We start from the raw sequence: 15,570 nt of genomic DNA on the forward strand, positions 1-15,570 counted from the left end.
GCTTCTAGTATTTGTCCTCTCACTATTAAGTAAGCATTAGGCTAAAACGGACTATGAGAAACCACAATGTCAGGGAGTTCAGCAGCAGCTTTGCACAGTACCCAAGCATTAAACTATTTCTGTATTTCCTTTCCAGGGTCTGCTGCAAACGAAACCAGCGGTGGTGACGTCACGGAGGCAGGCCTGCACAGCTCTGCGCGCTCCTTGTGCCCGCGGGCACGAGCCAAGGCTCATTCTACTACGCAGAACGGAGCCCGGAGCTAGAGAACCAGGAAGTGAAAGCATACACATGGAGGGAGTGTCCGCCGCTGCTGCCTCTGTGTGTGTTTTATTTTTAAAAACACGGTCCTCCGCGGACGCATAAATGGGAGACGCGAGGACCAAGCGGCGGGAGCAGCTGAAGCGCTGGGCCGGCTCCTCCACCGACAGAGCCTCAGATGTGCCCAGGCTGAGGCGGCGGGGCGATGCCGGGAACGGAGGAGGGGAGCCCGAGGCCGAGCTCGACGACCCGCCGAAGGACCAGCCGCTATCTGGGGGAGGAGACGAGAGGCGACGGTCAGGAAACATCTCCTGTCAAACCGGCTAACAGCCTGCTAGCTTAGCTCCAACATCTGACGATAGGCTGAGGGAGGAATGCTGTGCGGGGGTTTGGGCTGTAGATGGGCTCGATAATAGAATCACACCACAGCAGAAAACACGCCCGCTCTACAGTCCTTTATTTAACATTTTAATGTTTATTTGTTGCCATGCATACTTTCAGAGGCCGGAATTTGCTGTGAGCGGTAGCTAGCTAGCCAAGTGTCTTAGGTGAAGGTTTTTATTTCCATCAGTCCCACCACTGCTGGTCTGAGATGGTCTAAAATCTCCTATTTTAAAGCGCATATATCATAATTCCTTTCGTTGTTTTCCAGCCTGCTATAACTTATACGATTTGCAGTGGTTGTTTTTATCCAGACGACCTTTAATGAGCCAGTTTCAAGTTAAAGAGCCTAATGCTAATCATAGTATTTGAGTAGTTATTGCCTAGTTGTCCGTCTGAGATGATGCAACATTATGAATATTGACGATGGAAACAAAGGTCAGTATTTATGATGACAGACACAAAAAGGCCTTTGCCAGTTTATTGAAGGCACATTTGTTTAACAAATTGAGGCTGATATAATACAAATGTGTTGCCATTGTCAAAAGATCCTGGAAAAAAAGGATCAAAAATTTGGCGGGGGGGATGTTTAGTTACAATGTTTCTGATAAAACATTATTAGATCTGTGATATACCGCAATACATAACAGAGACCGTAGATTAAATAAAGTAGTAAGACGAAACACATCCCAAGTTGCAGCGTTTCCCATTAATGATTTAGCGGTGATGCAAGATCAGAAAGGATTATTTCTCTCCATCAGGTGTCACAGTTTTGACCTACAGCTGTGTGTTGTAGTACTGAAGACACTTGTCGGATGAGAGATGAAACATTCTCAAGAAACTTTAAGAAGTCCAGTCGCTTTTCTTTCCAAGCTCCTTAGATGACCCTGATCTGGATGACTAAAAGCCTATACAGACAATAACTTTATTCATACGCACCTGAAAATAGTCCCCAAGAAATCTTGTGGAAGTTTTTCAGTGGGTATTTCTCTGTTAGTCTTACAAGGATGTGAGGGATAAGTTGTAGGGTCTGTCAGAGTTTGCGTGGGTCCTGAAAGTATACAACGGACTTGTATTCAGTTGGGTTTGGTTGTAAATTTTTATAGATGCGTCACTGTGAGAATTTCACTATATTCGCCCCTTCCGCACATTTATTATGACATACCTTGTCATTCAATCAACTCTTTTAGTTCTTGTAGATCGTAAAATTGTAAAAAATCAAAAACTCCCAGCTGCATCGGCCCAACAAGCCATCAGTTTTAAGTTGCTGCGTATGGCTTATATAGCCAGTCACAAATCCATAACAGTAGCAGCACAGTTTACAGTTTATTTTGGCCTGATGAGAAAGCTCGGTACAATCAACACCCACTACATTTTGTTTCACACAGGTGGTGTCCTTCTGTTGATCAGTGCACTGCGTTTACACCACCTAGCTCAGTTGTTGAGGTCTCTTTTGTTGCAGTGTTCAGTTACATTCATTCAGTTCTACATCAAAACTTTCATTTTTCGGTTTGCACCTACACATTTCGGTTTACTTGAAACGATCATAGTTTCCCTTACAGCGTGTATTTCATTGTGAGTTTGGTCTGTATGGTGTGTATAAGAGCTGAATAGTGAATTCATGCAGCTGCCTGTCTCCTCTGTTTTCAGGAAAAAGGTGAAATTTGATATTGCTGCTGAGTTTCTCGCAGCCTGTGCCAGCGGAGACACGGAGGAGGCCAAGATGATTTTGGAGGAGGCCAAACAGACTAAAAGAAGGAATGGCGAGGATACAGCAGCAATTATTAACTGCTCCAATGCAGACGGGATCACTGCTCTACACCAGGTGAAGCAGTTTCTCCCCCTGAGGTTTTATTGGCTCGTGAATAAAAAATTGTGCAGTTTCGTAATTTTTTTTTTTCCTCTCCTCTGACACAGGCCTGCATAGACGGCAGCATAGAAATTGTGACCTTCCTTTTGGAGCTGGGTGCCAGTGTGAACCAGGTTGACAATGAGGGATGGACGGCGCTACATGTTGCTGCCTCCTGCGGCCACGCTGACATCACAGAGTGTGTACAATAGCAGAACACAGCAGCTTTGCTTCTGTGTGTGTGTAGCTTCAGTGCCAGTCTTTCTGCAGTCAACAATACAAACATTGTTATCATGTTTGGCGGATGAAGCATGAGTGGGCTGTGCCAGCACACACACAGCTCACATTTAGAGAAAGAAAACTTTTTTCCATTTTATCATTTCAGTGTCATTTCAGTGACTAAGTGTTTTGTTCCAATGTGCATGCGCCACAAACACCGATAACATGACCAGAAGTCGTCTGTTTAAAGGTCATTGTGTTGGCCTTCTGAGGTTAAATGAATCGTCTCTACCTCCATGTTTGTTTTGTCAGGTTCCTCCTGCAGGAAGGTGCTTCTCTCACTGCTGTGAACTGTGATGGTGATGTTCCTGCGGACATTGCTCTGGATGAAACCACTGAGTCCCTACTTCAGAGTTACACTCGGAGACACGGTAAGTCTTTTTCTGTGTGTAGTTGGAAGGCGTTTCTTTGTGCAATCAAAGTTCTGGAGCTGTTCCTTTTGCATCCAAACGGTGTGAGACACGGTCATGTGCATGCAGCAGGTGCCATTAGTGAGCTTTGTGATCAGGATTTTGCGTGGCATACATTTTGTGACAGTTTATGTACTAAGTAGCACCATGTTGACAACTAAGGTCATCTCCATCAACGGGCTGGAGGTGACCTCATCTTCATGTTAAGGAATGTTGCTGGTCACAGATGTTGTTTCTGCAGCTACAATCCAGTGACCAAACAGGGGTCTTCAGAAAAAATAAGTCAGTGTATCAGGTCAGGAGCGCAACCAGAAGCATTTTCATCAATTAAGCTCTCCTGACATTATTAATTCATCCACTACTATCACACTTACAGCATTAGTTCTTCTGAAACTCTCAGAGGGAGAACATTTCCCACAAAAGATCTGAAGTGCAGTGCTGAGCATGATTTTCATCACGCTCCATCTTCCCCAGTCACCAAATTCGGCTCCGCAAAGTGAAGCTAAAGTTAAAATGTTTTTATTCAGCAAAGCGGAGGAGATCCAGTGATGTTTCTTTCCTGGGAGAGCTCCGCATGTAGCAGGAAGCTGAGTTTCACAGTACAAAGTGGCAGCTTTTAAAGGAGAAAGTTGAATGGTTATGATTTGTGCTTTTTATTGGAGGGTGACTTGTATGTTTGTGTGTCTGAAACTTTAATCAACTTATTTCTCATCAATGGAACTTTAACAGCTGCAACTGCATTCAAACTTGACTTGGCCCAGTTATGGCCCATACATGTTTCTGTTAGTGGTGCTGGCTAAAATGTGAAAAAACTGGAAACTTTGTTTCTCGGTGGTTGCCTTTTTTGTACATGTGTGTGATGCGTGTATGCGGATGGCGTTCATCCTAGATGGTAATGGGACTTAATTTCAAAGTTATAGGCTGGACACTTGAGGATTTAGCTTTAGAGCTAAGACGCTAGGATGACAAGTCCTCCAATCTTTAGACAGAAATTCATAAAAAAAACAGGAAACACGTTAATTTGACATTGTGTGTTTGTTCAGGTGTGGACGTGGAGTCAGCTAAACGTCGGGAGGAGGAGCAAATCATGGCAGACGCCCGCACGTGGCTGACTGAGGGCCTGCCTGCTGACGTGCGACACCCAAAGACTGGAGCCACCCCGCTGCACGTGGCTGCAGCCAAAGGCTACCTCGAGGCCCTGAAGTAAACATTTCTGACTTATTGTGTTGTAGATCTTTGACATTAAGCTTAAAATCAGATTTTAAGTGAGGGTAGGTGTTTGTCTGGACTGTGCTCTTCTTCTATTCAGTAGTTTGACTTTATATCTTCCTTTGCTGTTCCAGGATACTCTGTCAGTGCGGGCTGGATGTGTCAGCTGTGGACTTTGATGGCTGGACACCCCTCCATGCTGCAGCTCACTGGGGTCAGGGGGAGGCCTGTCGCATCCTGGCTGAACAGCTGTGCAATATGGAAGCTCGCAGCAAAGGGGTGAGTCCCGGATAAAGAAAACTTATCTTCCTGCATCGAATTCATCTAGTCAGCCTCTTTAACAGTTTGCTTGAATACTTTTAGGGTCAGACCCCATTTGATGTTGCTGATGAAAGCGTTTCAGAGCTCCTGGAGGAATTATCTCAAAAACAAGCCAATGTAAGTTTGTCTTTACCTCATATTGTGCATTTATGTAATCTGGTAGTTTGGGTTTCTTGATTGTGCCTCTCTTTTTCTTTCATAGTGGCTTAATGAGAGGTCAGTATTGGACAGGCAACCGGGGTCCAACGCTACGAATGCACAAAACAAGCGGCGGAGGTTAATAATCATCTGTTTCTTATCCAGAATTAAATAAAAATTCTTTCGTTTCAAAGCAAAAGTTACAAATTGCCACGTGACTTGTGTCTCCCTTATTGTACCTGCAGGAGCTCGGTGTGCAGGATGAGCAGCAGAGAAAAAATGACTTTACAAGACCAGTCTAAGGAGCGGGGCATTTCAGGAGGCTTGGACCTGAGCGAGGAGAAAGAGAGCAGCCCCGGTAAACCTCCCTGGTCATGAGTACTGCATGCTCTGTAAATCAGCATCAGTGTGCTGATTGTAGTGAATGATGCCGATTCCTGTTTTTGTGCAGAAAGCTCAACTGTCTCCAGTCCCGATACAGAGAGTGCGACGTCTGCTGTCACTCCGGCCGACAAGGTAAAAAATCAGAGTTTATCTTACAGGATGTTTCATTTTCAGCAGGTGTTAGGTAATGGTGTGTAGCGCATGTGATCAGATATGATAAAACATGTTGCAGTAAAGAGTTGTGCTACTGCTTTTAAATGAGCCCAAAACTAGTTTATTGAAACTACTTATTCAAAGCTGAAGCTTGTGCTGAGCAAGCAGCAGCATGCAAGGCTGGAGTGCAAAAGAATGCAGTTTCTCTGATTCATACCTGAGGCTGGGTCCCCCCCCCCCCCCCAATGAAGGATAAGCATGCCAAGTAAAAAAAACAAAGAATACATTTCAACACATGCTGATATTAGCGTTTTTTATTTTTTCACTCGGGTCATAAATCTGATTCTGAAATGGTGACATATAATCCGTTGTCCTTTTTTCTTCTCTCCTATGTGATCCAGACACCAACAAATAAACAAGAGGAGGAGAAGGAGCAGGACAAGGCGAGCCGCACTGCCAGAGTACAACCCACCCCTCAGACGAAGGACGCTGCCGCAGATAGTCCCAACGCTCCCAACGCTGACAGGCGCAAGTAAGAGAAACAAACACTTTACTAACAGTGAAAATGCTTTGAAAAGTGTCTGATGAGGGAAGTCGTTTGTGTGTTTAGATTCCAGGCCCCAGCGAGAGACGAAGAGTCCGAGTCTCAGAGGAAAGCTCGCTCTAAGCTGTTGCGGCAGACTCGCCGCCCCACACAGGTAATACTTCTTATCCAGATTCAGTACATGCTATTCAGTTTTTTGTTATTTTTTTTGTTAACAGTCCCTGTAAAAAGCGTGCAGACGCCCGTGATAATTAAACATTTGAACACAGTTTGGGGAAGAGTGAATAATTTACTAGGATGATTTTAAGAGCATCACACTGCTGCACCAGTGCTGAGTTAGCAGCAGTGTACTGCAATGTTTTTAATTCCTCTTGGCGGTTTTGTTTGTGCTCTGTGCATGCAGGGTGTGACTCTAACGGACCTCAAAGAAGCTGAGAAGTGTGTGGCTAAATCTGGCGATTCTTCACCTCGAACCATCCAGCCGGTCAGCCCCCTCGTCACCATCACGACTGCAGAAAGAGGTGAGTGACACAGACAGCTAAGAACCCAAAAACTGGATAAATTCAGAAGAATTTCATAATTTTCACTATAAAAGTTATTGTTGTGTGTCTGTGTAGCACCAAAGTTTAAAAAGGAATTAAACCAAAGAAGTGCGGCACATCTGCGATCAGCAATGTCAGAATTATCTTCCAAGTTCTGTTAAAACCGAGGGAGCTGGTGTGTATACAGCCTGAAAGGGGACGTGACTTAATCCTGTGTTTTTACGAATCGCCAACAGGGGGCGCCTCATTTGGTTGTAAAAAGAAGCCACGTTGTATGAAAGCGTATGGGGAACATGAAACCATTTATCACTTGACTTCTGTAAACTTTAACATAGACGACTTTATTGGGTCAGTCACAAGTTTCTTAGTGAGTCCGACTTGTGTCTGCTCGTCCTGTCTGAATATTTCTGGCAGTGCTTTCGCTTCCTCTTTTTCAGCAGATACAGTCATTGCATCTAATCTGTCAGATCAGTTAACTTTTAAAACTTAAACGTAGAATCATCATATGAATATTTAATACCCAAAGTGTAAGAACAGCTGTTAACTTGTCACTTCAAATGTAAGAATCTTGCTGACTTTTCAGCATTAGTCTTTTTCCAACTGCTGCTTTCCTGCCGGCGTCCCTCCTCAGGATTGTTTAAACATTCAGGTATGCGTGTTATGCAGGTGAAGCAACCGATAGCTCGGATTCTGGAGTAGGATGTCTGTTCTCTGCACCTGCATGTACGGCACGGTCAGATATATGTCGCCATGATCACACCCAGATTCAAAATGCCAGGCTCGCGACTTCACAACTGTGACATCACGGTGGCTGTGTCCATCTTTAATATGCAGTCTGTAGTCAAAGATGAATATGAGTCTGAGAAAAACTGAAAATCAGGTCAGAAGTCCAGCTACGACTGTTCGGTTAGGGGTGTAAAACTAATTTTAGACCGCAGGCCACGTATGACCCTAGTTTGAGCTTAAGTAGGTCATACCAGTAAAGCTACTGTATACAAACATCTGCAACTTGTGTCATCTTCTTTTAGTGTTAACAGGTTTAGTTACACATTTAATTGCTTAAGAAAAATAAATGCGATTTGCAAAAATGCATTTCAGTTTATACACATTATAAAGAAATGGTGTTGCAGGAAATAAAAGAAGCGCATCAGCGTGGGCACTGTGTGCTAAAGGTTGCAGGAAAAAGTCTCAACACTCAGACTCTATCCTGTTTACAATAAAACCAACACAAAAAAATAGTTTTAACTAACAGAAAACGTTTGTTTGTTTGTACCCACGGACCCATTCACTGGAAAGACAAACAACAACGAAACAGCAGGAGCTTCTCAGTTTAATTTAATAATAACAATAGTTAATAAAAGTAATGGCAAAAATACAGTCAGTCTAACATTTGTGTCATTATTTTCAATTTTCACATTTTTCAAAGGCCATCCAGTGGGTCAGGTTGGAGCCTGTGGGAGGGTGTAGCTTGTACCATATGTTACAGGGTTTCCAGGGAGCAGTTCATTTAGGACAACAAGCAGCACAGAGGTGCACCGAACGCAACGAGTTACAGGGAAAATCAGCCAGACTCAGCAGTCCCACCGCTGAGTCCTGATTTATTGGTTAAAATATCTTTAAAATATTTAAAGACTCCTTAAAAAAACTCAAAGTGAAATACTTGGAAACTACCTGAGCATGGCGAAACCCACCATACGCGTTTGCTGTTTGTGTGGCTGGAAGTCTTACATCGCCTCTGTTTACAGTAAGACTCCCACAATATAAGTGACATATGAGGCAGCTTTTGGGTGGAGTGCTCTTAAGGGCAGCGTCTTAAAGGAAATGATGGTTTCTCACATACTGCGAAGGCTAGTGCTGTTTGTGCTGTGTTTCTATGGGTAGATAGGGCGGCTACTGCATACTCAAACTCATTGAGCTGCGGTAGAAACCATCTGACCCATTTATCGTACTTTTATCACTCAGCACGCTCCACCCGTGTTTTGTGGGGGGTTTTGGTGCAGTTCACCATCTGATATGATGAAGCAAAATCAGTTTTTAAAGTTAAGTTGCAAGAACATTCAGTTCAAAGCCCAAACCAGCAGTTTGTGTTGTCTGAACTCATTCCTCACAAGCCTCGACGTGCAGTGATCTGAGATGAAGCCAGGAGGCAAAGATAAGGCGGCTATGGCGCCAAGTTTCATTTGGAAACGAATCTACGTTTATGCATCGCTACGATGCCTCTGCCTGAACTCCACACGCCTCACGAGCGTTTTCTGTTGACCTCCTTGTGTTTCAGACACAGACCCACAGGTGAAGCAGGAGGAGCCGGAGGGAGACAAGCGTCTGCAAGCAAAGGACAGGCGGAGAGTGAGGAGGGAAAGACGCTCCACCGGCGTCGTTAAGCCGGGGGAAGAGGTGAGAGCGGTGCAGATAAAGTAATTTCCCAGTCTTCCTTCCTGTTTTCCACAGCACTGAAGTTGGTGAGAGGGCAACCTTATGAGTCATTGTGTAACTCAAGACATAAACAAACAGTGAGCAAAGCCATTTTAGATCCTGTACTGTAGACATCATGTGAGTTTGACGTCACATCGTCAGGTGTGCGCCACGGTCTTTGTGGCGCTTCGGCCGGCCACCTGTTGACTTTTATAACCTGGCACTGTGCGCCCCATCCTGAGTGTTTTGAAGACAAGATATTCCAGCACAAAAGCTCAGAGACGCTTAAATAGAGGAGACTGTGTGATAGCGATAGATCGTGTATTAGCGCATCGAAAACCTGCAGCTCGGTAGCTCAAGATAAATGCGACGACCAGGCGAGCTGATAAGGGTTTAGAGCAGTGAGCGAATGAGGCAACTGCCTCGAGTCATGAGCACATCTGGGCTACTTCCTGTTGTGTCAGAAACAGCAGCTTCGGGGAAGCAGGCTGTTTTTAATAAAAGAAATAAACATCCTGCTGCTGTAATGTGTGAATGTTTGCATTCGAATCTCATTTATATGAAACAAGATGGATATTTGAGTCGGTTGTTGAAGTCTTAACTGTGAATATCTTGTTTTGCAGAACGAGGACAACGTTCATCCAGATGATAACAACAGTACAACCCTGTGAGTCTCATTCATTCTTGTGTGTCATGCATTTCTTTTATTTCACACACGTGCAAATGAAATAATTTGTTTTCTGTACATTTATTTCATGCATCTCTATATTTTTTTCCCGCTTTTGATCCTGATGTCTGAAATAAATGTCTGCATTTCAGATGTAATGAGCTGTATTCTCTGACTGTGAACTGGCATTTCTGCTGGTTTGAATTGTTGATGATTTGGTGAGATCCTGAAATGTTTTGGTTCTCCAAACAACGCGTTCACACCCGTCCAGGAGCAGATTTGTTCAGTGTGAACAAGATTAAATGATGGATGTCATTTAGGAGGAGGATTAGGCAGAGAGAATACGATCTTTTCTAGACTCATTAGTTTTACAGCGACGCCTGTTTGAGGCGGGAGGGAATAATTCGCCCGGTGTGACACATTCCTCGATGCTGCGCCTAAATAATTATAAATGAGATAAAAGAAATTACGCCACTGTGATGTGACACAGCCAGCAGGATTGTCAAGTGAGCCTTACCTGAAATAAAGTCCTCACCGCTGCCTCTTTAACGAACGCTAAAATTAGCAGATTAATATTTGAAATGCATGTGCATCCTTTTCTTTACCCTTTTTTTTTGTTGTTCATACAATCTTGTTGATCTGCATCTTGCTCTGAATATGAGTAAATGATTAGAGCGTATAAATATTGAGGTCAGATCTTAGAAATTTTACACAAAGCTGTCATTTTCCTGCTTTTGTCATTTTATTCCCCTGACTTTTGCTGGTTCTGCTTCTTTTCCCTTTTTGATGATTGGTCGCCCGTCACCGTGTGCGCTGCTTTTTTCCTCCCGTTGTTTGGTAGGAGGAGCAAAAATGGCTCTTTTGATAGGGAAGGTTACCGACGCACGCCTTAGTAGAAAAGCAGATGGAAAATAATTTCTTTTTTTGCTTGTTTATTTGTGGGGGTTTGCTTTTCTTCATATTTTAGTGATTTCAGACATGCCATAGAACCTGTTGTTAGGGGAGCGGTCTTTAAACCTTGTCTGGCTTGTCCTGAGAAACGATCACGTCACGTACATCCAGCACTGTTTATTAACCATTTAAAAACAGACAAATTCACTGAAAGGCACAAATCATGAGTGCAGCAGTGTCGCAAAACTTCGTTCCTCCTTCGTTCGGCGGCTCCCTTTTGGAGTGATCATCTGGTCCGTTCACTTGGCTTCTCCTCTGTCCTCCTTCGCTTCCACGAATCTTCTCTTTGGTTTGCTTCTCTTGCTTCGCAGCGCCATCTTTGCCTCTACATCCACGAGTCCAGACCATCTAAGACTTGCCTCTTTCTTTCTTTGGTTTCTCCTCTGATTTACTCGATTGTGTTCCTGCATTCAGAGAACAAGGTCCATACGATTTGTGATGTGTTTTGATATCATGGAGGGATCTCTCTTATGTGTCTCTGCAGTGGGAGTCAGCTGTCAGATGCATCTGATTATAGACCGGTACGTAGCCGACCTTCACCACACACACCAGAAAACCAGCCTCAAGGCTGAAACCGATATGTAGCTCACTAAATCCAGGACCACAGACTGAAACCTCAACCAACTGTTTCCACCTGGTCACCTGAAACAAACACACACTTGTATTTTCTTGCAAATCCTTCACTAATGTGTTGTGTTTCCCTTCAGCTGTACTTCAAGATGCTGCAGGAGAATGTGTCTCTGAAGGAGAAGCTGCAGGAGATGGAGCTGCAGCTCAGCCAAAACAAAGTGGAGCTGGAGAGACGCCGACAGGTTGGGCAGGTTTGCTGATGCCTCTGACATTTAAGCAGCGTGTGAGGTGTTATTTAAAAACAGGGACGTGCTCTCTGGGCTTTGCCATCGTGTCAGCCAAAGTAAGCAGAGGAAACCAGAACTAGGCTTCAAAGTCACAGCGAGACGCCGATGCTCTAAATGACAGGAACATCCAGAATATAAGATGAAGATTATTTGAGCTGTGAATCATGCAAAGCTATTCTAGAGCCCAAGAGTAAAACATCGAGCTAAAAGAGCAACATTTTATTTTGTTAGTTTGTCATCAGCTCTCACATTACATCCGTGCACCTGAATAAAATCATCATTTCTGTGTGTGGCAGAGTCAGGAGAGCAGCACAGACCGGCCGGCCCTGCTGGAGCTGGAGAGATATGTAAGTTGTTTTTTGCTTGTTTGCGGTTGGCTGGTGTTGGCTTTTTGTTTTGTTTGGTTTTTTTAGCTGGGAAAATCCCCTGAGATCAAAATCTTTTTCAAGAATTCACACCATCAGAAGCTTAAAAAAATAAATTCATTAAATCGAGCGTAACAAAAATGGACATGGTGCAGTAACAAAGGATAATAAAACACAAAAGGTATAAAATAGGAAGAGCGCCTCCAGTCTGTGCTTACAGAATGTTTTAGAAGAGCTTTGAGCTTTCAACAGGGAACAAAATCATCAAGCTGCATGTCTTGGCACATCACATCCGCCTCCTAGATGTTGTCAGTCTAGATATGCAGGCTCGCCACCTACGGTGCTGTGCAAAAGTCTCGAGCCACCCAAGACAACTGTAGATACATCTGCAAAATATCTTTAAGGAGTCTTCAGGAAAGGTTCTCCACTCACTCACTCACTTCTCTCCATGCTGGCGGCCTTTTCTGTTTATTTCTCTGTCAACATGAACATTTCCTGAGTTCTCAGATACCGAAGCATCTGAAGTGTGAGACCTTTCAGTTTCTGTCCCCTCCTAAAGTGTGTTGTTTGAGACTTATTTGTGACTGACGGGGACGCTAATGAAACTAAGCCTTTATTTCCTGTTAAAACTGTGGGGGCTGAGTATTTTCTGTGTTCATAGCTATCTTGGAAGTTGTGATCAAATATGAGGTCAGAGTGTGGGGGCACATTAACAGCTCTGCAGGCTCTGCAGTGCGTGAAACCCCGGTTGAAACCTCAGTTTCACACACATTTGCTCCGGCTGCTTCAGCCAGTTTGATGTGCCGCTGTTCTTGTTCACAGGAGAAGCTGAAGCTCCAGAGGAAAGCAGGGGAACTGGAAGACGAGCTGAAGGTACAGATGTTCACTTCAGAGCTGAAAGCCGACTGATAACAAACGAGAGCAGAATAGGAACCACTTTAGGGCTGCGACACACAAATCGAAACGAAAGCAGTGAGCTGTGTGGGCAGTGACACGCTCAGTTATTCTGTCATACGCCGTGACCTCAGAAGCTTCTAGAAAGCTAGAAGCTTTTAATCCTTCGATACATCAGTTTATTGAGACTGAGATGTGTTTGTGCGGCTGTATGAAGTTTGGCGTGAGCCTCTGAGAAATGGCGTTCACTGGATAGTAAATGAAAAGCTCAATGAAAACAAAATAAACTTCTTTTTTTTTTTTAACCCCACAAAAATAAAACCAGTAAACTAACGCTGGTATTTTTAGTCAGTTAAGTTTGTCCCAAAATGCGTCACGTCTGCCTACATTACTGAGTGGCACGCGTGCTTGTGTAGTCAGTAATGTAGGCAGGTGGGAGCTGAATTCTTGTGCTCTGTAAGATCTGGTGAGACCAGTTTGTAATGCAGATGTGATAACACACACGTTTCTGCAGGATGAAGGAGTCGCCACTAAAACGTTTCTTACAATGACCTACATCAGAAGATGGAAGTAGCCGCCCTGTTTTGGGTGGCAGGGCGGAGCTGGCGGGCTGCATTCACGTGTGTGAAACAGGCAGACGTGGATACCTGCTAATTAGTGCTGAGTAGCACACTGATAAAACTCTAGATATCAGTCAGCAAACATGTGATTTGTTAGATAATCCCATTAAAAATGCTCCAAAAGACGCAAACGAGTCCGAGAAGTTCAGTTCGGTGACCCCAGCTGGCGAGGGTGAGGGAACCTATCCGTAAAGACCGAAGCCTTTTTTTATTGCAGGCTGCAAACGTGATTATTCCTGATGTAACGCTGGCTATTGTGAGCGTTTTGTGACCTCGACACGTACGTTTTCAGCCCAGAGGTCGAAGCTTGTGTTTGTGCAGTCTCAGCAAATTCTGCAGAGCTCCACAGTTTCCCGTAATGATTGAACTCATGTGACCCGCGAGGACCCTCGTGTCCTGAACTGTGACACGGCTGTGGTGGTTCAGATTACAGATTCAGATTTTTCTAAGGTCACGTAAACAATCCAGGAGCCCAGATGTCCAGCCGGATAAATCAATAGGGAAAGAAGGAGCTTAGAAGGATAGAAAAAGGTAACGTAACAACTTATTGCCGCTTAATGAAACTAATGATTCGCTGAGTCTTTATTAAAGAATGAAAGGAGGTTTAAGACGGGCTACAAAAATCTGTTTACAGTAGCTGTAAATCTCTGCAGTAGACGTGTGAAATGCCCTGTAGATTGGAAGTGCATCAGGCCAGCTGTGTTTTGTCTCTTTAAGGCAGAGTTCGTCTTTCTAAGAGCGTTGAGGCTAAAGCGATGTCTCCTGATGTGTCTGCAGGTTCTCGGGGACCTCCGAGCTGACAACCAGAGGCTCAAGGATGAGAACGCCGCTCTGATTCGAGTCATTAGCAAACTCTCGAGATGAACCTGTGACAGAAAATATTCACCTCCATGGACGTAACAAGTATTACAGGATGTATTTTTTTGTCCAGCACGGACGACACAAACGAGGAAGAGACACACACTGCACAACTTTCAACAGTAACTGGAGTAACGTCATTTTCAGGGTTATTGTCTGTGTTTGGGCCTTTTATGTTTTGGCAGATCTACTGTAAACCAAGCTGAACTTCACCTCCTGTGGACGGACAGGATGTCCCTGCTTCCCACTCCCACATTTTTTTTTTTTAAATAAGTTTTTATTGTTGTATTTTTTAAAAAAAAAGAAATTAAATATTTTAATGTGCTTCGCTCTGGTGAAACTTTGTATTAAGAGACTTAAAGCCATGCACAGTGAGAGCTCAGTGTGTTTTTAGACGGGGTGAAAGATTTGCATAAGAGCCAGTCAGGTGTGCGGGGTGGTCACAAATAACGTCAACGTGCCAAAAACCAGCCCCGGTTGTTTTTTAATGTCCTTTTGGGGGGAAAACCTCAAGCGGTCAGTGTTGTTTCTCAGGACGAGTCTTGGGCCGATGCTTTCTGTTTTTAGCTGGCTGCTGTAGAAGATGGACCAAATTCGCACATCTCCCGGCTCCTCTGGATGTATGTGAAACATTTATGTTCAGGGGCCGGCCGTCCTGAGGACATGATGTAAAGGTGTAGTCGCAGCTTCAGGAGAGTTTTGGGTGCTAATCATGGACGTCAGGCACAGCTCATGTTCAGAGGGACGTTTACAGAAAATATTTGTCACACAGGTATTTCAGGAGGCGGAGGACGCATGCTCCAACTTAACTGTTCTTTACTCGTAGTTCTATTTTGCCATTTTTGACTGGATGCTTGTGAAAGCCCCACCCCCAGCTAAGTATTCACCATGTGACAGACGGCCGTTGTCCAACAGGAAGGCCGGATGGGTCAGTTTTTGAATGTTTACTTCAATTTTAAAGATAAAACCAACCACAACAAATGCATGTTATATTGTATTTTGATGCCGTGCCTTTCGATATGCATTTGTAAGTAATATTTCTATTTTGCTTTGGCAGTGTACACTGTTGAGTATAAAATACAGTATGGGCTTAAATGTTGAAGTATCTGTTGTTTGTTTTTGTTGATAAAGAGCAATCCCACATTACATGTGAATAAAACATCGAGGCCCACATTTTATTTAAGTTTTCACTCTCAACTTCTTAATAATATTTCAAAACTCTTAAACGGCTCTCGGGTCCAGTGGATCTGATTTTGCCCATAAATCATTAGAATTCTGCTAAAGCATCCTGATTGCTCAGTTAAGGATTTACAGGAGACACCCCCTCCATGGCGCCTGTTTTCAAACGATAATTAGACCTTGTGAGTGTAATTATACCACAACAGAAGTTCAGGAGGCAGCTCACTTCATGCCTGAACTTAAAAGACGCAGTGAAATTCCTGAGACTCTCGGGAACGTGTTTTTCTACACGTTAACC

At 43.9% G+C, this 15,570-nt stretch overlaps 1 protein-coding gene across 2 annotated transcripts; it reads left to right on the forward strand.

Annotated features, from left to right (window-relative positions):
• Window positions 1-232: 232 nt before the first annotated feature.
• ppp1r12c (protein phosphatase 1, regulatory subunit 12C) lies at window positions 233-15,271 on the forward strand. 2 transcript variants are annotated; one of them, XM_080880375.1, is made up of 20 exons: window positions 233-555; window positions 2,291-2,465; window positions 2,558-2,688; window positions 3,021-3,139; window positions 4,222-4,381; window positions 4,522-4,666; window positions 4,751-4,825; window positions 4,911-4,984; window positions 5,092-5,204; window positions 5,298-5,362; window positions 5,785-5,915; window positions 5,994-6,081; window positions 6,331-6,448; window positions 8,745-8,863; window positions 9,505-9,548; window positions 10,984-11,020; window positions 11,207-11,320; window positions 11,653-11,703; window positions 12,544-12,594; window positions 14,013-15,271. In XM_080880375.1, exons 1-20 carry the CDS (start codon window positions 365-367, stop codon window positions 14,097-14,099), a joined length of 2,088 nt encoding a protein of 695 aa, XP_080736501.1. In that variant the 5' UTR covers window positions 233-364; the 3' UTR covers window positions 14,100-15,271. The 2 variants fall into 2 exon arrangements, with proteins under 2 accessions (XP_080736501.1, XP_080736502.1); XM_080880376.1 differs by having other exon boundaries at window positions 11,207-11,311.
• Window positions 15,272-15,570: the final 299 nt, after the last annotated feature.

Source organism: Rhamphochromis sp. 'chilingali' (assembly GCF_963969265.1).
Source record: "Rhamphochromis sp. 'chilingali' genome assembly, chromosome: 4".
NCBI classification, from domain to species: domain Eukaryota; kingdom Metazoa; phylum Chordata; class Actinopteri; order Cichliformes; family Cichlidae; genus Rhamphochromis; species Rhamphochromis sp. 'chilingali'.

What these genes read in the sequence shown, in the direction of transcription:
- ppp1r12c (XM_080880375.1), top strand. Translation starts at nt 365, where the DNA reads ATGGGAGACGCGAGGACCAAGCGGCGGGAGCAGCTGAAGCGCTGGGCC. An exon ending in GGAGGAGACGAGAGGCGACG is followed by an intron (nt 556 to 2,290) that starts GTCAGGAAACAT and finishes CTCTGTTTTCAG; the next exon opens with GAAAAAGGTGAAATTTGATA. An exon ending in ATGCATCTGATTATAGACCG is followed by an intron (nt 11,021 to 11,206) that starts GTACGTAGCCGA and finishes GTTTCCCTTCAG; the next exon opens with CTGTACTTCAAGATGCTGCA.